General features: G+C 34.9%; 1 protein-coding gene across 2 annotated transcripts in view; it reads left to right on the top strand.

Moving 5' to 3' along the window:
* LOC150095716 (kinesin-like protein KIF18A) overlaps positions 1 to 25,246 on the top strand; it is a 207,048-nt gene that overhangs the window by 87,382 nt on the left and 94,420 nt on the right. For both annotated transcript variants that reach the window (XM_090410247.1, XM_090410246.1), the window contains 2 exons: positions 4,699 to 4,774; positions 11,101 to 11,175. In XM_090410247.1, coding sequence (XP_090266373.1) covers positions 4,699 to 4,774; positions 11,101 to 11,175 — 151 coding nt within the window. The remainder of the gene's footprint in view (positions 1 to 4,698; positions 4,775 to 11,100; positions 11,176 to 25,246) is intronic.

Genomic DNA, 25,246 nt, shown 5'->3' with positions numbered 1-25,246 from the left:
AGGTGACAAAATATTCTGGAGGTTGTTGAAGAAGCTTAAAAATGGAGTAAAGAGTACTGTAAAAAGAGTTAGAGATGATAAAGGTGACATGAAAACAGGAGAAAAAGATATCCTTGAAGTATGGAGTAATTACTTTGAGAAATTGCTAAATGAAACAAGCAGTGATAAAAAAAAAAAAAAACATTCAACAGGCATACAGCCAGGAATACATATCCATACTTGAAGTATAAAAAGCCATCAAAGGCTTGAAATGTGGAAAGGCAGCAGGAGTAGATGATATTCGACCAGATCTGCTGAAGTATGGTGGTTTAAAAGTCTTGCAGTGCATAGTTCAGAAGGAATGGACAGAGGGACGAATTCCCGATGATTGGAGTAGAGCTCTCATAGTACCCATATATAAAAAGGAAAATAAAACTGAATGTGAGAATTACAGAGGTATTTCCCTACTGAGTGTTTCTGGTAAGATATATGCAAGTATACTTGAGAAACGGTTGAGAAGAATTGTGGAAGAAAAGCTTGGTGGAGAACAAGCTGGATTCAGGCCAAATAGAGGCTGTCAGGATCAGATCTTCACTTTACGACAAATAGTTGAGAAAGCATGGGAATATAACAAAGATCTCTATTTGAGTTTTGTAGATCTGGAAAAGGCATATGACAAGGTGCCAAGAGAGAAGCTATTCAATATGCTACAGTTATATGGTGTCAATGGGGCATTATATCAAGCAATACTTAGTCTTTATTTGAGTTGTAAGTCAGCAGTTAGAATTGAAGGAAGTACAGGAAGATGGTTTAATGTTAAATCTGGTGTGAGACAAGGATGTACATTGTCCCCTCTGTTATTCATTATCTATATGGATCACATTATGAAGGAAAGTGGTATTAAACATGATATCAAAATTGGAGATGTTAATGTCAGGTCTTTGCTTTATGTGGACGTTGTTATACTTCTAAATAAATCCTGCAATTCTGCAAGATTCCTTGACTAGATTGAATGACTGTTGTTGTAATAGATATGGTATGAAGGTCAACAATAAAAAGACAAAGGCAATGAAAGTAGGCAGAATCGTTGAAAATGTCAACTGCATTGTGAACGGAGAACCTGTGGAACAAGTAAAACATTTCACTTACTTAGGCATGATTTTTAGTGAAAATGGTAAATTAAATATGGAAATAGACAACAGAATCAATAAAGCTGGTATGATAGGAAATCAATTGAATAAATTTATATGGAATAAGTGAGAAATTAGTCAAAATACTAAATTAGCTGTATATACAAGACAGTGTTCAAACCAATTTTAACTTATGGATCTGAGAGCTGGGTCAGAAGTAAAACACTTGACCAAAGACTAGAGACTGCAGATATGAGAGTCCTGAGAAAGATTAGAGGCGTGAACAGATGGCATCAATGGCAATATCATATTAAAAATGAGGATATTAGGAAAGAACTTGACATTGTCAGCATCCAGGAATGCGTTAGCAGAGCTAATCTCAGGTGGTATGGTCACTCAAACAGAATGGGAGAGGAAAGATTAGCAAATCAAGTGTTCTCTGCCAGGTTGGCAGGAAAAAAGACCCCAGAGGAAGCCCAAGATATAGGCTGATTGATAGTAAAAAGTGCCTTAGAAGACAGAAATATAAGATCTGATAATGTTGTAGTCTTGACAAGTAATAGACTGATTTGGAGGAAAATTGTAGATAGGAAGTTAGTAATGATGTACGTTTTTCATGTAGTACTATTATATCCTGTACACCCCTTGAGGGTACATGTCAGGAATTTGATGATGATGATCCCTACCTTGTATGGACATAGTGTAATCATTAAATTAAGATTGTGTATTTTATACTTTGACTTGAATGAAAATTCAGGTATTTTTTCAAATAAAAATAATCATTAGATGGGATTATGCTATACATTTAGAACAGTGAAAGGTATCAAGGAATGTGCACCCTTGAGCCCACAATACATAATAGTCCCAATATAATCTCAAAACACGGTTTCAAGTATATTTTCTTTTCTCTGTTTTTTTATAATGAAGACAAAAAAATTTTTTTTGATTTTCTGGTTTTATTTCAAATTCTTCACATGAAGCCTTGTGTACTGCTGAGTAACCTTTGCCATGGCTCAATATGGCCTTAGTTGACCTTTAATCAATAAAGTCCAAATGACCAATCTTGCACAAATGTGTAAAGAAAGGATCAAGGAGTGTCTAAAGGAAGCAATATCAAAGTGTATACCCAAGGTCAGAGGATAAATCAGGTTGGAGTTAGATGGATGAATAGTGTCTCGTGCCAGCAGCAGGGTCTAATGACACCCATTATGAGTTGATAAAACATCTTCCACCATCTTTTGTGGATTTCCTTCTCTTATTATACAACAGAATAGTTACTGAGGGGGGGGTTTCCAGATTCATGGTATAAGTCAGTTCTTAGTTGTGGGATCAGTGACAAGTCAGTTGTCATAACTAGGAAAATACTGGAGAAAATGATAAATGCCAGACATTTCTGGTATTAAGAAAGCAATGGTCTTTCCAATATACAGTGTCTTTCTTAGGCACCATTTGATATGGGATCATTCGGTCCATTTAGAAACTAAGAGATGCATTCCTGAAATGAGAATGATTTCAGCTTTCTTGGACATGGAAAAAAGATTATGATTCAGCCTGGAGAAATGGCATATTAAAAGACCTCTATATTCTTGGTCTCAGGAAGCATCTTCCTATTTTTATTAATAGCTGTCTTTCTAGTCATCTTCCAAGTCTGAGTGTGAAGAATATTATCAAGAAGAGGGTCCATCTTACGTGTGACACTTCTTGCTGTCAAAGTTATATAATAGTCTGAAAACACATCATAGTATGAATCTACTATGATGTGTTTTCAGACTATGCAGGTTTTGGGATACATTAATAATTATTATTAATTATTCTTATTTTTTTTTTTTGTTTTTATTTGTGTAATCAGTACAGAAGAACACTAATTTTATCATCTGTTGCAAGAGGAGCTCAATTGTCCATGTAATTTATTATTTTACAATTCTCATTTTTTTAAAAAAAAAAAAGCACTTTTAAACCCCTGATAAAACATCTGTCATAATTGGATTAAGGAGTATATTGCAAACAAGATAATGTATAAACTCATGAGCAGAGGCATAGCTAGGGGAGAGCGGAGGGGGCGGCACTTTGAATCTTTTTGAATTTTTGCAGTTAATTCTAAAATGCAGTCTCGAGAACTCAGTTCCAAATATTGTAATATTACTGCGAATTTTTCTCACAGTTGCTGTAAGTGTTGCTAGTTGTGAAAGGAGTTTTTCTAAATTAAAATTGATTAAGAATTACCTACATTACTATGAAATAGACTTCGTCAATGTCATTGACTATTTTGCTAACAGAAAAGCAAGAAAAATAACATTTTAGAATGTTGAAATTAAAGTTTTACTTCAAAAATAAACATAGTGTTTTAATTTATTTCCCTATATGTCGTTTTGACTTTTTGTAGTATTTTTGGTGTGTATTGGGAGGTGCGGCAAACTCAGGGACTGCCCCAGGCAGCAAAAGCTCTAGCTACACCACTGCTCATGAGTAGCAATTGTGAAAATTTATAAACATTTATAGAATTCAAAATTAACATGCTTTTGGTTTGGTAAATATTAATACATTGATTGCGTAACTTCATTGTATTTATAAGAATATTAATGTGAATTAAATACTTAGTATAATTTATCATTTAACTACTTGGTCTTGCCTTTCTACCACCTAGGTGAAGAAAGGCAAGAGAAATTACATTTTTTGCTAAAAAAAAAATAATAACTATGGTTACTGGGAGAGGTTGTTGGGAGACATGAAAGTAAGTATATATATATATATATATATATATATGAAATCAAGTTGTAAATAGTGTTCTATGAATAGGCAAGGTGAAAGGTAATTATAGTTTGTGTAGTTGAGAGATATTGCATAATAGTCTCTTGATTGGAAATATCAGTTTGAGTAATTTTACTTTGAAAGAACTTATCATAATATCAACAGAATCTATGAGAAACTTTTGGAAATCAAAGCTAATTCTATTCTTCGACTCTCATGGAGCACTCATTTTACTTAGAAGAATTTACAAATTATTTGAGTTATTGAAATTTTAATTTATTCATGTATCTCCATGGAAATTTTCATGTATTGCATACTAAATTGTCACTTCTTTTATTTTATTTATTTATTTTCAAATTTAAAGGCATATTAATGGGAATTAATTGAACTTAAATCCAGGAGTATCATGCAACTTATGAACTACTGTTACTGTGCCTTGCCTTTGTGAAGCATTATGTTCCAGATAAAATGCATCAAACCTGTTTTTCATGTAACTGACAAAAGTAAAGAAATAAATTTATCTCTCTGCATAATACTTAAAAACTTCTGTAGCATGTGCAGAGTACTTCTGTTATGTGATGACTATAACTTTGAACTTATATATTCAACTAATGGTTCTGATTTTTGTATTTTCATACATATATCAAGGACATTGAGAGAATGAGTGTTTTTTTCCTGATGACGGAGCTGTCTGAAAGCATGACCACTTCTTTGTTAAATTTGGAACATTTCTAGATTGTGTATTTATAAAATGTTTTTATCAGAATAAAGCCTTTCTTTCCTGTTATTCATTTCTCAAATTTTTCTGATAATGTATATAAATTATTTCATTGCATTTCAGTCCATCATCTCTAAATTATGAAGATACCTATAATACTTTAAAATATGCTGAGAGGGCCAAAGGGATTCAGCTAAATGTAAGTAATATATATATATAAAGTACCACTTCCTTTAGAATAATGGGGAATAATTGTTAAATGAAAATTGGCTATTTTTTGCAGTTATTACATATATCTGTCATATGTAGTGTTAAAAATTCCCAAGACAGGCATTGTGTTGAAACCTGTAAAAGAATATTTGATGGAAGCAGCATCAGGTTGCATTCCTAGAATTAGGAGGATAAATTAGTTGAAAGTTAAGTGGATGAATGGTATAATTAAGCAAGAAACTTCACAAGAAAGATTCTGGAGGGAATTTGTAGAGAAACAACAGGTTCACGAGAACTAATATAAGGTAGCTAGATGTGTGACAGGTATGATAAGGAAGGCAGAATTAGATTATGTAAGCTGCACAGGCCAAAGAATATTTAAAATTTTTTCATTATCTAATTTATTATTAATACCAGACCTTCATGGAGTCAGAAGACTCATCATGGGAGTACACACTGTTACACACAAAGCCCATCAAAGTATGCATTAAACTCATTTGATGTGTCTGCATTCATCATAATGTCAGGCATTGCCATTCTACTCATCAACCCCATTCTCCATGTAAAGAACCTGCTCTTTATACTCTTGCATATACAGCTTCCAGAGATGTCCCCCTTCTTCTATCCCCATCTCCCATTTGTGAAAACTTTCTTCCACATTACCTGGTAACAACCCTTTACCAACTTAAATGCCTCAATCATATCCCCTCTCCTCCTCCTATTCACAAGGCTTTGAAAACTGCATTCTCTCAATTTGTCTTCATATCCCACATCCCAAAAATCTGTTACCACTTTATTCAGTCATTTCTGGGCCATTACCAGTATATATCAAAATCACCTTGAAGATCTCTGCAAATAATCCATATAATGCCAGAATAAAGGCCTCATCTGGATTAATAACTTGCTGATGTGTGTTAGGTTCCATTGCGTCGTTTCCGACTCCTGGCAACTCCACGAACATACACTCTCCATTCCGATCTCTCCCTGACCATGTCTTTCAGAACCTCCAAGTGCACTCCAGTTGCTTCTTTAACTCCATCCACCCATCTAATTCTTGGTTCAACTTTAGCAAGCATCATCTTCTCCAGACTGTCATTTGCTCGCATAATATGTCCGAAGTATGACAATTTTTGCTTGATGATCATAGCTTCGATGGAGCAATCTGACTTTATTCTGTCTCTCACTGATTTATTGTTTGCTTTGCAGTCCATGGTATTCTTAGTAAGTGTCTCCAAACCCGTAATTCAAATGCATCTATCTTCCTTGATGTCTGGGTAGTGGCCCTTCCCTTAATGCATAACATTAGACATATCCGCAAGGAGATGTGTTTTGCATTATGGGAGCATACTGAGATAGGAGCGTTAGTAGCTTGCTCCACCTTTGCAAGGAGTCGTTCTAGTGTTGCACCACCTTACCCCAGTCCTGAAGATACTTTCAGGCGCAAACTTTGTTTGCTCACACTTGGATAAAGGATTTAATAAATTTATTACATCTATCTTCCTTCTTTCACTCTTCCTCAGGGTCCAACTTTCACATCCATACAGTACTACAGGGAATACCATTTGCTTTCATGATTCTGATTTTTGTTGCGAGGCTAATATCTTTATCTTTAAAGATCTTGCTTAAATTTATCGTTGCTTTCTTTCCGAGTAATAATTTTCTTCTAACTTCTTCAGTACAATAACCATCTTTATCAATTCGGGATCCTAGGAGCACAAAATTGTTAACTGCTTCCATTTTCTCCCCATCTACTTCAAAATCATTAAGTTCACATGTTGCCATAACGTTTGTCTTTTTGAGGTTAAGTTTAAGACCATATTTAGCACTTTCTTCTTTAACCTTCGTAATAAGTTCCTCCAAATCTTTTTTGCATTCTGCTAGTAAGGTGGTATCATCTGCATACCTCAAATTATTAATATTTTTTCCACCTATTTTAATTCCAACTGAAGACTCCTCCAGCCCTGCCATTCTTAAAATGTATTTGCTGTACAAGTTAAACAGGTACGGAGATAAAATACATCCTTGTTGCACCCCTTTACCTATTATGAAATACTCAGTTTCTCCAAGATCTGTTCAGACATTAGCTTCTTGTTCATAATAAAGATTCCTCAGAAGGATAATGAAATGCTCTGGGACTCCCATTGTTCTTAACACATTCCACAGTTTCACATGATCTACAGAGTCAAAAGCCTTGCTATAGTCAAGGAAACAAAGGTAGACATTCTTGTGATATTCCTGTGCTCTTTCTATTATCCATCTCATATTGACGATTTGATCTCTTGTTCCTCTGCCTGTTCATTTGGCATTTCCCTCTTCATGAATGGTTCCAGTCTTTTCTGAATGATCTTAAGTAAGACTTTACTTGCATGAGAAATCAGTGCTATAGTTCTGTAATTTTTGCACTCTCTTGCATCACCTTTCTTCAATAAAGGTATATAAACTGATTTTTTCCATTCCCTAGGCCATGTAGTTGTGATCTAAATTTGCTGACATAGAGCTGTTAAAATTTTAACTGCCTCTTCTCCCAGGACTTTGAGCAACTCAATGGGTATTCCATCTCCTCTTGGTGCTTTCTTACTGGATAGCTGTTGCAGTGCCCACCTCGCTTCACTCTCCAGTGGTACTGGCTCCTGTGTATAATCCTGCTCTTCAAATTTCTCAGTAATTTTGGGCTCCTTTCTGTAAAGGGCTTCTGTTTACTCTTTCCATCTTTCTTTGATGTCTGCAGCTTCTGTAAGATATACTTTTCAATATTGTCACCTTGGCACTAATCTTCCCTGTTAGTTCTCTGATCTTTTTGAAAAGATCTCTTGTTTTTCCTTTCTTGTTTTGGTCTTCTATTTCCGTAGTTTCACATGTATCATAGCCACTAATAACTCATGGTCTGTTCCACAGTCTGCACCTGGAAAAACTTGCTGATGCCTATGTCAAATCCCATCTGTATATGCATCTCTCTCTCTCTCTTGTCCAATACATTCATCATCTTGTTATAGTACATAAGCAAGTTGGTTAAACACCACTTCCCTTTAACAAATGCATGCTGACAAGCACAATGAATACCACTGTCATCAATCCCCTTGTATGTTAGCTCACACCAGCCTCTACAATATCTTAACTACAACTCCAGATTTACAAATTACCTATAATTTGTCTTAGCCTTATCACCACCTTTTTGAAGCAGAACAATTTTGCCTTCCTTCTACTCTTCTGGAACTTGTGCCGTGCAAGATTTGTTAAACAGGTAGGCCAAGGCTGGTGCTAACTTCCTGGAACATGTCTTCCCTTAAGACACATGGTGATATGTCATCAAGTTCTATTGCATTATTGAACACCTAACTTACTTAACTCCTCATATATCTCTTGTTCACTCTCCAGTAAGTCTTCTCTCATTTCATTCTACACTTGAGCTTCTGATTTCACGTTGAGGAAGAAACACCCTGATGAACTACTCACTGAACACCTTGACTGTCCTTGGTAGTAGTTATCAATCTCCCACTTTAATCCATTAACATCTTCTTACCATAATCTTCTTCTTTCTACTTGACACATATTGATAAAACTCCCTAGGGTTTTACTTAGCCTGATTTGCTAATTTCTGCTCGCACTGCACTTGTGCTATCCTTACTGAGTCGCTCTTCAGGTCTGCTCTTTATACTCTTCGTGCAACTGATTATTATCATTATTCATCTTGTGCTGCCTACAAAGTGTTCTTCTTCAAGATTTCATGTTTAATCTCTCTTATTCACACGTTAATGCTGCTAAATATTTTTGTCAGTTCCCAAGCAGCATTTATTTCTTTTCTGCTCAACTTCTCATTTCATGCTACTCCAAATTGCCTCCTCAAGTTTCTCATAATCACCAGCCTTGTAATTCCACATATCCTTTCCTCACAGAAGTCTTCATATGGCTAACCACAATCCAGGTGATCACTCTCACCAACTGAAGGGAAGTGCAAAACCACACTCACAATCGCATCCTTGGATGAAATGATCAGATCTAAAACTCTATCTTCACATACCCTCCTTTACGTATGGCTTAAGATAGTTGTCTCTCAAGAAATTCATTTTGCTTATTCCCAAATACTATCTCTTCATTCCAGTCCATACTGCCATAATTAAAATCGCCCATAATAATCATCTTTCCCTAGTTCACTAACCTAAGTTGCTCTTACATTTCTTTATCATCACCCTCCACATTCCCAGGCCTATAGCAACATCCAACTAAATATCTCTTCTTGTCAACCTCCACTTCACACCACACTGCCTCAAAACCTTCCCCCTATTTCCTTCTTTCATGTCTACCTTATGTGGACATAATTGCCCTGCTATCATCAGTAGCACTCCCTCCTTCCCTCTTGTCCTTTCTATCTTTGCAAAAATCACTGTAGCCCTTTCCATTTCCATTCCCTTCAGGATATCATCCTCATTCAACAATGGTTCACTTATTCCAATAATTTTTGGGTGAATGAACTCAGTGAAACAATTTTATCTCCCTTATTTCTGACATTTGAAAACAAACATACAGTTCACTTTTAAGTCTGTAAGTGATCCTATCCAAGCCACTTGTTGGTTGCGATTTCTCCCCAAACACTCCATCCACCTTTATCACAGCTTATCTCGTATATCTCCTCAACTAGCCCCCCCCCCCCACATCTCAATCTATTTCATTTCTGTGCCGATCATCTCAATGCACATATTCACTATTACTTCCAACATCTATTCTCCTGATGTCATATCTCCCTCTATGCCCTGCTCACCCTCTCTGTTTCCTTATTTCTCTTGCATTCCTGTCTCTGTTCATTTCTTTCACAGTAATAGTAGTTTCTTTTGGTAATTTCCATTACTAAGCACTTCAGCCTCATCTGTTCTACTCTCTTCCTATTTCACTTCATGTCTTATTTCCTCTGATCTCTTGCTCACATCACTCACTGCACTCCTTTCTAGTAATAGTTTCTCTTCAGCTTACCAAAGCCATTTGAATGCAATCAGTCTTCTTTGTATAAATCCATTCTTCCCTCCAATACATGTCACACATCTACAAACTGCACTCCCTTCTTCTCATGCAGCTCTGCTATGCTTATATTTTATAATAATGTTATGACTGAGTTGGATAAAGGGAATGGGTCGATCATGATGGACTTTGCTAAGGCATTTGATAGGTTACTACATGAAAGGCTGTTGCATATAAACTGGAGAATATGGTATTGGAATATAAACTATTGGCTTAGATAAGTATAGATAACTGACAGACAAGTATCAGAACAGATATCAGAAAATCTTGTATCTGCCCGATTTAAGGAAAATAGCAGTGTGCACCAGGGATCAGTCCTTGAACCATTGTTGTTTAATTTGTATATTAATGGTATTGGGAATGGCCTGACAAGAGGTCTTCAGTTGTTTGCTGTTGATGCAAAGACAGGTAGGGTCAGAGAAAGGCTGTTGCCTTTCTTTTACAGGGTCATATAACTCAGAGGTTTTACAGGGTCATATAACTCAGAGGATAATTGTGATGTTGAAACAAAAACATTAACATGCTAAATATATGGAAGTCATTTTGGCTCTTTACGAGGACTTGATACAACATATCTGACTTCTGTGTGCAGATTTCCCTCCTGGGTTCCAAAGGGATTAAGAAGTAGTGGAAAGATTGCAAAGAACAGTTACAAAGATGATATTGAGATTGTGGAATGTAGATTACAAGGATAGATTGAGAGTATATGAACTGTAGACACAGTCTGCAGTTCATATACTGAAGTAGTTCATATACATTCTCAATATGCAGTTCTCAAAAGAACTCCCTTACTCAATATATAAATAAATATACACAGAGAATATATGAACTGCAGACTGTGTCTGCAGTTCATATATTCTCAATATGCAGTTCTTTTGTGTCTCATTGTAGACAGGAAAAAGAGGGGATGACATGATAAAGATCTATAATGTCCTGTAAAATATTTTCATTACCTAGAAGGTGGAGAGAGGACAAGGGGGACACCCTTAGAAGTTAAGTTGTGTGCAGTTTTTTTCTCTCACTGCAGTGAGTGAGTTGAACAGTTTGCCTGTTGAAGTTCTGAGTGTAATCTGTGTGAGCGAATTTAAGAAAGGGGTATGACAGCTGGTGTAGGTGATGTATATTCCCTCAATGAGTTATTGACTCATTGAGTGAATATACATCACTATACTTCTTTGAGTTCTGTTAATAATAATAATGATGATGGTAACCATAATACCTAGTATATCCATTGAAGGTATATATCATAAAATGATGATGCATTGTAGCATAGTAATAAAGTTAATGGATGATATTTTTTTTTAGATCAGCAAGAATGTTTTCAGTGTAGATACCCACATTACAAAGTATGCCAAAGTTATTGCAGAATTAAGAAAAGAGGTAATGTTTATAGTCATTATATATGTTTAGTTAATTTTTTGTTTTTTTTTGCTAATAATATTGAAATTATTAAATTTATTGATAGCATTTTCCAAATTACAGGACTTGAATCCTCAATAAATAAATATGTAATGTGTATGTATATGTATAAATATTATAAATAATTATAATTAATAAATAATTACTACCTATAGAAAAATATTTGCTCTGCTACCTAGAGCATCTTCAGTATGACTTAAGTTAATCAAGGAGAGGAGATAACTAGATAATAAAAATGTGAGCTACTCATACGTGACATAGTCTAAAATACACTAAGATTCTAACTATATAAATTTAAACCAGAGATAAATTATTAACCCTAAAATAATTATTGACTTTGCCAAAGACCTTGCCAACAAGGATCTTGTTGACAAGTCTTTGCTACTATGTGGGATAAACATATATGAAAATTAGGTTATCTTATTAACTGTTATGTCTTCTCTTTATGAATTTTATTTTCATCATCTAGAGAGCCTTATAAGACAGTGATTAATTTTTCAGGTCAGCATTTTTCTCTATTGAAGAAATAAATGTGCTGCTAAAGGTCTGGATTTTGTAGCTCTCAATGACATTCCTGTAAAGTGTTACATGATGATCCTTCAGATACAGCCAACTACTTTCCGTCTCAGATTACACAAAATCCTTTTCAAGTCCAAGCCTCCATTTCTGAATTACTGATGTTCAGAATTTAAGGCCTTGCTCTTTCTAAGGAGAAACACCAATTTTATTATTATTAAAGATGATAAAAGGAAAGCATTAATAGTTCAAAACTGGAATAAATATTACAGAAAACTTAATGTTTTGTGACTACTTGACATGTTATTTCTCTTTCTGATGATCCTACTACTAGCCAAATTTAAAATATGAACACAGTCATTGATAATGGTGCTTCTGATGAAGAAACCAGAAAGAAACTTAAAATATATCATGGACATATGTGGATGATAGTTTTGTAATTTGGCAGCATTCTCTCACAGATTTTTTCACACCAGTTCACTCTTAAAGTAGAAAATTATTAATTGCTGTTTTAGTCAGACAGATGGTAGCCTTCACTTTTCCATTTCTAGAAATGGAGAAGTGAAGGCTATGTTCACTTAGAAAGTCCATGCCGACTTCATGCTCTTTCACATCATTATCATCATCCTTGTCAAAAAATCAAGCACCATTAAAACTGATACATTGAGCCCATTCTTCATGCACTATAGAAGCATAGATATCTCAAGATATCCACCTTAAGGCCACCTGGTTGGCCAAGTGGTTAGCATACCCACTCTCCAACCAACAGGCTGCAGGTTCAAATCCTGCTGTGGGCAGCGATGTTTGTGGTTGTTTTTAGGTGGGAGATAAATTTCATCGCTTGGTGTGAGACCACTGTGGAGGCCTAAAGTGGCTTGAAAAAGTTCTATTGGTCTCTAGAATGGAGTTTCCAGTCTGTGCAAAAAATAGATTCAAAAATACAAATATATATATATATATATATATATATATTAAGTTGATAAATAGAAAGAATCCTTAGCCCACCCACAGTACAAAATGTACTATAGGTTTACAAATATCCTTCTGTGGGTGAGGAAGCAACCTAAATTGCTTCAAGTCTTATGTCAACAAAGTTGTTAATAGCTACAGAATTTCCTTGTCATCTGTCTCCCAACGAGTGTTTCATTGCATTACCAATTCCTTATGTGAACGGTGTTTCTGAAGGAATAGCCAGATTGCGTAGATCTGTTAGTCTTCACTTGTAATAAATTTAGTTTAATCCTTTATTCAAGTGTGAGCAAACAAAGTTTGCACCTGAAAATATCTTCAGGACTGAGGTAGTGCAACTCGGAGCAAAGGTGGACCAAGCTATCATCACTCCTATCTCAGTATTTCCCATAATGCAAAACACATCTCCTTGCGGATATGTATAATGTTATGCATTAAGGGAAGGGCTACTACCCAGACCGGTTTCCCTTTAAGTGCGGGGATACCTTTCCAAAAACTCGTAAAATCCCCTGGATCACCTGATAATGAGCAACCTGCAGGATCAGAAAGTCAGAAACTCAGTTGACTCCACACCGTGGCAGGCTCCCCCACTACCGAGCAGAGCCACTCATTTGCTCATCTGGAAGGGTAACAGCAACAGCCGTGCCTCAGTTAACTTCACAGGCTACAGCATTACCCCACCATGCATGGAGAAGTCATCTTTACTTATAGGAGTTGCCAAAAGGTGTGCCACCTTATTACTAAATTACTCTGGATTTAGAGAAAGATGTTGAAAGTTTATTTTGCACTAGGTTAGACTATACTAAATTTAGTTTAATCCTTTATCCAAGTGTGAGCAAACAAAGTTTGCGCCTGAAAATATCTTCAGGACTGAGGAAATGTAGTGCAACACCAGGCAACTCGGAGCAAAGGTTGACCAAGCTATCATCACTCCTGTCTCAGTATCTCCCATAATGCATAATCAATAATACCCAGACCGGTTTGACCTTTATTGAGGTTTCATCAGTGGGAGCCAGGCCCAGAAGTGGAGATACCAAGGCAGAAGCAATGGAGAGGTCATCTTTACCTATAGGAGTCGCCAAAAGGTGTGCCACCTTATTATTAAATTACTCTGGATTTAGAGAAAGATGTTGAAAGTTTATTTTGCACTTGGTTAGACTATAATAAATTTAGTTTAATCCTTTATCCAAGTGTCAGCAAACAAACTTTGCGCAACCTTTTGGCAACTCCTATTGGTAAAGATGACCTCTCCATTGCTTCTGCCTTGGTATCTCCACCTCTGGGCCTGGCTCCCACTGATGAAACCTCAATAAAGGTCAAACCGGTCTGGGTATTATTGATTATGCATTATGGGAGATACTGAGACAGGAGTGATGATAGCTTGGTCAACCTTTGCTCCGAGTTGCCTGGTGTTGCACTACCTTTCCTCAGTCCTGAAGATATTTTCAGGCGCAAACTTTGTTTGCTCACACTTGGATAAAGGATTAAACTAAATTTAGTATAGTCTAACCTAGTGCAAAATAAACTTTCAAAGACTTCACTTGTGTTTTGCTCTGTTAAAGATTTCTGCTTTTTTGCGGGGGGACGGACGGACTCTGCAAAGGATAATCTTCTGCCTTTAACTGTCCCTGGAGTATATCAAATTTCATGCTAGTGTGGGTTATCATACATTGGGAAACTAGTTGATTGGCATCTGTGTGTTGTGATGAACATATTGATTACATTAAATTCCATGAGCAGGAATAGTCTGGATTAGCAGAGCATGCAATCTTCACCAAAAAAAAATTTAAGGTCCTTCCCAAAAGCGGTTGTGAAGGACCTTACGAGGGTGGTATGAAATGTTCTTGGCCTTGACCATAGATGGCAACACTGTCGCAAGATTTTTTTTTTTTTTTCTAAGTTGATACATCTGTCAAAAGCATCCATGAAATGGCAAGTCATTCTATCAAGTAGTTTGTTCTATACAGCTGTTCTGAAGCAAAAGTGTTGTCTGTATCCCTTGAAATGGATAAAATTGAGTATCATGCGGTTATAAAATTCTTTGTAAAAGAAGGTTTAACGGCAAAAGAAATTCATTCGAAGTTCATAAACGTTTATGGGCACTCTTCTCCTTCGTTTTCGACAATTAAGAAATTAGCTGCTGAGTTTAAACGTGGCCGTACGAGCCGTGAAGTAGATTCACGTGAAGGATGTCCAAAAAAATGTAACAACACCAGAAATCATTGATCAAGTGCACGATATGTTATTGGATGACCGGCAAGTCAGAGTGCATGAAATTGCTGAGACTATAGGCATTTCAAAAGAAAGTGTAGGACATATTTTGCATGCATGAAGAATTGCAAATAAAAAAGTTTTCCGCAAGATGGGTGCCGCGCTTGTTCACAGCTGATCATAAACGCACTCCCATGAAAATCTCTGAACAGTGCTTGGAGCATTTTAACAAGAATAAAACTGATTTTGTGTGTTGATTTATTACTATGGTTGAGACTTGGATTCACCATTACACACTAGAATCCAAACAGCATTCAAAACAGTGGACAGAAGCTGTGGACAGAAGCTGGTTGTTCAGCGCCAAAGACAAAGTCGGTTCCATCAGCAGGAAAGGTCATGGCATTGGTGTTTTGGGATATTAAAGGCATTTTGTTTATTAATTATCTTGAAAAGGGTAAAATAATAACCAAGGAATATTATTCTGATCTTTTAACCAGACTAGATGAAAAAAATTTGTGTGAAAGGACCTGGTTTGCAGAAGAAAAAAATCATCTTTCATCAGGACAATGAACCTGCACACAAAGGTGTTTTGGCAGTGGGGAAAATTAAGGGATCTGCACTATGAATTGTGCCCTATTCCACAGATTTGGCTTCTATCTCTTCCCAAAACTAAAACCCTTCCTTGCTAGTCAGCGTTTTTCTTTGAATCAAGAGGTGATTGCAGCTGTAGATGTGTATTTTGCAGATCTTACTGAGAACCACTACAGGGATGGGATAATGCTGCCGGAGCATCACTGGAATAAATGCATTAGTCTTAAGGAAGATTATGTTGAGAAATAAAAATAATTTTGAAATTATATATTCTTTTTTTCATTGTTAGGCCAAGAACTTTTCAGACCACCCTCGTAATTGAGACTGAATTGACAAATATTCCATCTCATGGGATATTTGTACAATGATGATTGAAGTTATTCATCCCTCTAGCAAATAGTTCTCCATATATTTCATAGTCCATAGTTTTTTAGAGTTAATAATTTACATATTCTTTAAATTTATGCATTTAGTACCTTAGTGTATTTTAGACTATGCCACTCTCACCTATGAGTAGCTTATGTGTTTTCATTGTTGTGTTGTCTAGTTATCTCTTCTATTTGTTTAATTTGAAAGTCATATTGAAGATGCTATAGATATGAAAGTGAAAAAAACATTTTACAGAAATTATTTATTTTGTTATGTTGAGTATTCACTTGCTATAACCAATCAGTAAAAAGATCCTGTCTAAGTCCTATAGCATCAGTGCAGTAAACTTTTCAGTATAACAAAGAATTTCTTTTGTCCAACACTCACTATAATTCCAGTTCAAGGTATAGTAATTCATCAATCATCCAACTGCGGTTGGAATGTAATTTGCCATTCATATAATTGAAGGGTTGGAGAACCATGTAACTGATAGTACAGTTACATGGTTCTGCTAGAAGTAGTTTTGCAAAATAAGTTATCTGAAATAAGTGGTCACACTTGTGCTAAGTATGTTGTTTTATTAAACTCATCTGGCAGTTTACATCCTGTTCTTAATTAGAAATAACTAGAAATAACTATGATATAAAATATAAGAGCATGAAAGACCAGAAAATTAAGAGGACTCATGATTGTTACAATGCAGTCTTTAGTACTTTGGAATAAAGTAATTTGAAAGATATTGCAATTTCCTTCTTGAAAAAACCACCAATGGTATTAAATTTCAAAGTTAAAGAAAATATGCTTAAAAATAACGTTTTGATTAAGGATTCAACAAAAATCACACACACACACACACACACACACACACACATATATATATATGTTAGGGATGGATATTCTCGGTGTGCGGTGCACACCCATGGAATAGCAATATCATCAATATTATATTTTTGCATTTATTCCTGCTAAAGACTCCTCTCCCCTCTGATTGTTTCCTGGACTTTGTGCGATTCTTAAAATTAAACATAATATATTAAAGCTTCATGAAGAGGATACTTTTCAACATATAAACATTACATCACATTTGTGTTAACAATTCGGGTATGCGATCACGTACTGACACCTTTGAGCCCTTTAAATGGATGTGCGGATGACTCAGTGTGTCAAATTCTTAGTGTTCCAATGGTTTTAAATGCCCCAGAAAGTGAGGCAGGGTATGTGCTGAGACAATAACACCCAGAAGTCATTAGTAGCTGTGTGTGATTGGCTATTGTGTGAAGCAGTCTCCAGTTGAGCATTGTCATTTGTCATGAGTTGCTGTTTTTGTTTTCTGAATTTCACCTGTTTTGCATGCATGAAGTGTGAACTGATGTGCTTATGTCACCAATATAAACAAGTTTTTAATATATATTTATAATTTCTATAAATATATAACTTTTTGTCCATATTTACAATGGGAAACAGTGTTGACAATGTACTGAATGTCTCATTTTCTGACAGAGCTTTGCAGATTGGATGACAATAGTTGAATGAGGTTGGAACTTGAGTATAATAAGTAAGTAAAACAAGTTATTTCAGCCTTTCTTTGGTTCAGTCTGGAAAAATAATAATTTCCCAAGTGATTACTTTTTCTGATTTCTGTGCATATTATATGGCTGTGTTTAAAAATCGTATCAAAATTCAGATTATCTGTGTCTCACTTTAGTTTTTGCCAGTGATAATCTAATCTCACCACAAAGCATAAACCCTTTGTGCTTCTCGCATAAACAGTGCACGTGAAGCATAATTATTGTTCATTTGACCTTTATGCTTTCCATATTTAAAATCATATTAATTGATAAATTAAAGTATTCAAAGTTAGCCTCATACAATTAATTGCATTGGACCAATTAAGATGAGCGCTGATGTGCTATACACTCTTAAAACTTTTACTCATCAATAGAAATGCAATCATATGGTCAAATTGACGTGAATTTTGTATCACTGGTTGCATAAGCCACACGAAACAGCACACCCAATCTAAAGGGGCATGCAATGTTACTGATATGTATATATAAATAAAAGTGAGCATAATTTAAAAGAAAACTAGAGAGATAGGCCACAGCTTATGGACTAATTTAGAAACAGCATAAAGATGTTTAGTTGTGGATCCCATCATGGATATCTCTGAAGAAATGTCTGAATTACAAGGCAGTCTTAAATCTGTTATATTAAGTTTCTTCATTTATGTCTTTGTCATACTTTATATAATGGGTCACATTGATTCTTTGTATTTCTTATATTTTATCACAATTTTTATGATGGAGAAGATATACTTAAACACTTTTACATAGATTATCAATCTATATGTTGGGATTAAATATCCCTAATTTTTTGATGTGTTTGACAAAATGCAAAAGCATTTTGTATGTATATTTCAATCCTCAGCTCTGGCTGTGTGTGGATTTTATAGAAATTTGGTCATTAGAATTCCGAACAAAATATGTCTCGCTGCTTCAGTTTTAATTTTGATCAGATAATTTACAGAAACAAAACTATCAAAATGATGCAAAGTAATTCTGCTGTTGCTGGATGTAATTTCATGAGAGTTGGTATTTGGGATCTACTGTAATCTGTTGACTCTTCTCTGATTTGATTTCAGTCAGATTATATTTTTAATGGCAGATATTGAGCAAAATTGTATTCAGATTGTGTTTGCGTAAGTGCCTTCATAGCTCAATTGGAAGAACAATGGTGTCCCTTTGTTGGAAAAGGCCTAAGTTCAATTCTTGTGATGATAGGAATCTTTATATGGGTTTTTTTCAATCCAAGGTAAGTTAGCCAATCTCCCATGGAAGTAGCAGGGTTTTCCCTCCTGGAAACTCTGGTTTTTAACCTCATGTACAGGCAAATTGGCCTTGAGAACACACAATTTACAGACAAAAAATACTATTGGTGGTGATGGTGGGAAGTAGATGGCATTGTGTGTAGATGATCATGATAGTAGTAGCAGCTCTGTGTAGTTGGAGGATTAAATAGGGAGACAGAGAGTTGTCGAGTGTCTTCCCACAATGAGTCCTTGGAGGTGTAACATAGTAATAATAATATGCCAAAAATGGTTCTCGTAGACAGGCTTCTATGTTGGTTATGCATTTCTAAATCACTTAAGGAATTGAACAACGTAGATCCGAATATAAATTAAATTACACTTTAATAAATATTTCTGATATTTTGGCAACATCATGTTGCCATTTTCAAAAGGAACTTACAAAAAAAAAAAAAGAAAAAAGAAAAAAAATTGTAATCATTCTCTTATTTCCCTTCATATAGGTTTCTTTTTTCCTTCCTTCAGTGGTTGGATGTTTAGTTTACATAGAATCGTTATTTACATGATTATATTAAGATTGATTTACTTTAAGTCTTCAGTTTACAGTAATAATTTTTTTTTCATAAGCCTTTCACTGCAAGTATGGTATAAATGTTCTAAAAAAATGTTGGTTAAATGATATAATCACGTAATCACAAGAAAGATATTTATTTAACCAAATATTTCGGTCTGGAAATAGCAGACCATCGTCGGTGGTATTACAAGAACAGTTTAAAAAATATACAAGCTAGAATACTAACAATAGATCGTTGAAATTAGAACATGCCGCGTGATGTTATATCACTAAGTATGAAACGAAATATTTTGAAGTAGAAACATGATTGAATTTGCTATTAAAAAAAAAAAAAAAAAAAAAAAAAAAAAAAAAAAAAAAAATTAATGGGTAATCTTGATTAGGCTTTCCCAGATTTTTGATATAGATATGCAGTCATTACGATTCAGGTTGGGATGATGGAGCAAGGCCTCCACGCTTTCCTTGAACAAACGTTCGAACCTATAACGGGATCTATGTAAGAGGCGCGTTTTGGACCAAAGGATGCTGTGGTCAGTTTCAATCCCGTGTTGAGCCAAACCAGACTTTTCAGGTTTATTGTGAAGAATGGATGATTGATGTTCTTGGATTCTTTTTTCAAGAGAACGTCCAGTCTGTCCAAAGTAAGAGAGATCACAGTTGCAAGGAATTTGATAAACTCCAGGAAGAGATAAAGTTGAGCGTTTGTCTTTAGGAGAAGGAAATTGAGAAGACAATTTGTTAATAGGAGAATACGTAGCTGTTAAATCATATTTCTTCAAAATTCTTGCGATAGGTTCTGAAATACCGGAGATATAAGGAATAGGTACTCGACGTATTGAATCTTTGTTGTTTTGTGGAGGATTATAAGATGTAAGAAGACGTTGAATACTTTTTTCAGAAAAGCCATTGAGTTTCATGTGTTGCTGGATAGTAGAAAGTTCTTTCTGTAGATAATCAAAAGTAGAACAATTAGTTTTGGCTCTTTTGATGAGACATTTTATAATTCCTGTTTTATGACATGGATGATGGGCTGATTCTTTCAGAATATAACGACCTGTGAATGTTGGTTTCCTGTATACTGTAGTATACAGTATACAGGAAACGTAGTATACCCATCATCCATGTAAAATGTAGTATACCCATCATCCATGTCATAAAACAGGAATTATAAAATGTCTCATCAAAAGAGCCAAAACTAATTGTTCTACTTTTGATTATCTACAGAAAGAACTTTCTACTATCCAGCAACACATGAAACTCAATGGCTTTTCTGAAAAAAGTATTCAACGTCTTCTTACATCTTATAATCCTCCACAAAACAACAAAGATTCAATACGTCGAGTACCTATTCCTTATATCTCCGGTATTTCAGAACCTATCGCAAGAATTTTGAAGAAATATGATTTAACAGCTACGTATTCTCCTATTAACAAATTGTCTTCTCAATTTCCTTCTCCTAAAGACAAACGCTCAACTTTATCTCTTCCTGGAGTTTATCAAATTCCTTGCAACTGTGATCTCTCTTACTTTGGACAGACTGGACGTTCTCTTGAAAAAAGAATCCAAGAACATCAATCATCCATTCTTCACAATAAACCTGAAAAGTCTGGTTTGGCTCAACACGGGATTGAAACTGACCACAGCATCCTTTGGTCCAAAATGCGCCTCTTACATAGATCCCGTTATAGGTTCGAACGTTTGTTCAAGGAAAGCGTGGAGGCCTTGCTCCATCATCCCAACCTGAATCGTAATGACTGCATATCTATATCAAAAATCTGGGAAAGCCTAATCAAGATTACCCATTAATTTTTTTTTTTTTTTTTTTTTTTTTTTTTTTTTTTTTTTTATATAGCAAATTCAATCATGTTTCTACTTCAAAATATTTCGTTTCATACTTAGTGATATAACATCACGCGGCATGTTCTAATTTCAACGATCTATTGTTAGTATTCTAGCTTGTATATTTTTTAAACTGTTTTTGTAATACCACCGACGATGGTCTGCTATTTCCAGACCGAAATATTTGGTTAAATAAATATCTTTCTTGTGATTACGTGATTATATCATTCAGTCTTATGTCGCAAGTATCCTTAAAACAACAAATGTTGGTTAAAAATCGCATTGAATTACCCAATGGGACAAAACAATACCTTACAATATCAAGAATGATCTTTAAGTCTTCTTAATTTTTTGATTTTTCATGTTCATATAAGTTTTATGTTATAATCCAAATTAATAACAGCATAGAAACTGGGTGAATAATAAAACAAGATGTTGTTAATTGATGTAGGCATAATGAATAATGAACAAATTTTTAAATTAGTGAAAAGAAATCATGAGCCAAAAATGAAAAGGGGATACATTGCTAACATAATTTTATAAGAACAAGGAAAAACAAAAATATAAAAGTTTGAAAACCACTAACCTAGTGTAAATGAAATTTTCTGTTTAATAATAATTCTATCCCATAAATAAAAAATTACATGACAACCACAGTAATTAACTTTAATGAAAGTACAGGTATTTCAGACTCGAAATAACAATACGTCATCAGTGTATAGAAGCAATCAAATCAAAGAACAAGAATACAGGGTACATACATAAAGAATGGGCACAATGTACTAATGTTTTAATAGTTCCAGCCTTTTGACTAGGATGGTGATGAGAATCAGCATGAATATAATGACCTATATGAGTCTTCTTATAAAAAACTGAAAAATGTAGGTTACCATTTGGTTGATGGTAACCTACATTTTTTGATGAAGAATGTTGATGAAGAATTAAAAGATCTAAAAAAGGTTAATTGCTTATTTACTTCTTCTTCTAAAGTGAATTGGATCCTGAGATGAAGTGCATTTAATTTAGAAAGAAACTGCTGTAACTGAGAGGAAGAGCCATTCCAAATTGCAAAATATCATCCACGTATCTGAAGTAGTGAGGTCTAATGACAAGTCAAATATTATCAAAAATACATTGTCAAAGTGTTCCTGTTCCAAGAATGTATTATAAAATCAAATAGTTTAACAATATCTGAAGGAAATTCTTGAAGTAATTCAGTGATGTCAGATAAAGTAACATTAGGCAAAAAGCTGGAACTATTAAAACATTAGTACATTGTGTCCATTCTTTATGTTCTTCAGAATTCTTTATGTGCTACAGAAAGAATTGCAACATATTAATTTCACTGTTTTATCTAATGGTTTTAAGGATTTTTTCATTAATAGAGCTTTTAATAATTATGGTATTTCTACCTTTCACCTCTCAATTATCCAGGCATCTGCCAGATTCCTTGCTCTTGTGGATTATCTTATTTCAGACAAAGAAGAAGAAGATCTGCTTTTATTTGGCTAGAAGAACTCAAGTCTTATATTAATATACTCAAGTCTCCCGGAAACATGTGAAACTTTACTTCACTCTCCTAACTTAAACAGATCCAATGGTCTATGTCTATTCCCTTTGTGGGAGATAATACTTTTTAAATCAGCTAACCTTTCCTAACTTTGTTTTATCTGAATATATATATAAGTTAGGAAATTATTGACCTTTTATAGTTATCTTAGGTGTCGCGTTTTAGAATTGTCTGTTAATGTTTAATTGCCATTTTCTGATCTTATACTGATGATGCTTATGATACTTAGGTGAAAATTCTAGGTTAATAAAGTTATTTACATAAGTTTTCCTCCGGTTTTATAATTCTTTTCAATATGCCAACTCACAGTATTTCATTATTGAAACAGATTTTTTTTTTTGTGGAGGGGATACCATATATTCATACCATTTGAATATCATATTAATATTTATGAATAGTGTATGTATATTGAGTAGATTCAGTATTGGTCTACAGAAAATGAAGAACAGACAGATACATTTTTCATGTATGCATACAGATTCATTGCATCTTCATCATCATCATCAAATTCCTGCTATGTACCCTCAAGGGGTGTACAGGATATGACAGTACTACATGAAAAAATTACATCATTACTAACTTCCTATCTACAATTTTCCTCCAAATCAGTCTGTTACTTGTCAAGACTCCAACATTATCAGATCTTATATTTCTATCGTCTAAGGCACTTTGTAACGTATCAATCCACCTATATCTTGGTCTTCTTCTGGGTCGTTTTCCTGCCAACCTGGCAGAGAACACTTGTTTTGCTAATCTTTCCTCTCCCATTCTATTTAAGTGACCATACCACCTGAGATTAGCTCTGCTAACGCATTCCTGGATGCTGACAATGTCAAGTTCTTTCCTAATATCCTCATTTTTAATATGATATTGCCATTGATGCCATCTGTTCACGCCTCTAATCTTTCTCAGGACTCCCATATCTGCAGTCTCTAGTCTTTGGTCAAGTGTTCCACTTCTGACCCAGCTCTCAGATCCATAAGTTAAAACTGGTTTGAACACTGTCTTGTATACAGCTAATTTAGTGTTCCGACTAATTTCTTTCTTATTCCATATGAATTTATTCAATTGACTTCCCACCATACCAGCTTTGCTGATTCTGTTGTCTATTTCTATATTTAATTTACCATCTTCAGTAAAAATCATGCCTAAGTAGCTGAAATATTTTACTTGTTCTACAGGTTCTCCATTCACAACACAGTTGACATTTTCAATGATTCTGCCTATTTTCATTGTCTTTGTCTTTTTATTGCTGACCTTCATACCATATCTATTACAACAGCTATTCAATTTAGTCAGAGAATCTTGCAGACTTGTAGCGGATTTATTTAGAAGTATAACATCATCCGCATAAAGCAAAGAGCTGACATTAACATCTCCAATTTTGATATATCAGGTTTAATACCACATTCCTTCATAATGTGATCCATATAGATAATGAATAACAGAGGGGATAATGTACATCCTTGTCTCACACCAGATTTAACATTAAACCATCTTCCTGTACTTCCTTCAATTCTAACTGCTGACTTACAACTCAAATAAAGACTAAGTATTGCTTGATATAATGCCCCATTGACACCATATAACTGCAGCATATTGAATAGCTTCTCTCTTGGCACCTTGTCATATGCCTTTTCCAAATCGACAAAACTTAAATACAGATCTTTGTTGTATTCCCATGCTTTCTCGACTATTTGTCGTAAAGTGAAGATCTGATCCTGACAGCCTCTATTTGGCCTGAATCCAGCTTGTTCTTCACCAAGCTTTTCTTCCACAATTCTTCTCAACCGTTTCTCAAGTATACTTGCATAGATCTTGCCAGGAACACTCAGTAGGGAAATACCTCTGTAATTCTCACATTCAGTTTTATTTTCCTTTTTATATATGGGTACTATGAGAGCTCTACTCCAATCATCGGGAATTCGTCCCTCTGTCCACCACCATATTTATACCACCATACTTCAGCATTTCTGGTCGAATATCATCTACTCCTGCTGCCTTTCCACATTTCAAGCCTTTGATGGCTTTTTCTACTTCAAGTATGGATATGTATTCCTGACTGCATGCCTGGTCAGTGTTTTTTATCACTGTGCTGTCATCACTGCTTGTTTCATTTAGCAGTTTTTCAACGTAATTACTCCATACTTCAAGGATATCTTTTTCTCCCATTTTCATGTCACCTTTATCATCTCTAACTCCTTTTACAGCACTCATTCCTAAGCTTCTTCAACAACCTCCAGAATATTTTGCCACCTTCTTGATATTTATTTTCTATATTCTTGCCAAAGTCCTCCCATGACTTTTGTTTAGCTAGTTTTACACACTGTTTAGCTTTCTTACATTTGTCTCTGTATTTTGTAAGAGTAAAAGCTGACTTATTTGCCAGGAACTTTTGATATGCTTTCTTCTTTTCCTTCACTGCCTCTTTAACTTCCTGTGTCCACCAGGGAGTTCTGATTTTTTTTATCCTTGCACACAACCTCACCACATGCCTCTCTGGCAGAATCAATCAATGTTTTCTTCAGAGTTTGCCATTGTATCTCCAAGGTTTGATTCCTGTTTTTAAACTCTTTCATTTTCTTTT

The sequence above is a fragment of the Typopeltis vanoorti genome, chromosome 20 (genome assembly GCF_054136105.1).
Source record: "Typopeltis vanoorti isolate ZY-2024b chromosome 20, IOZ_Tvanoo_1.0, whole genome shotgun sequence".
Lineage (NCBI taxonomy): Eukaryota > Metazoa > Arthropoda > Arachnida > Uropygi > Thelyphonidae > Typopeltis > Typopeltis vanoorti.
Note: the sequence above shows the minus strand (reverse complement) of the source record. Positions and strands in the feature narration are given on the sequence as shown.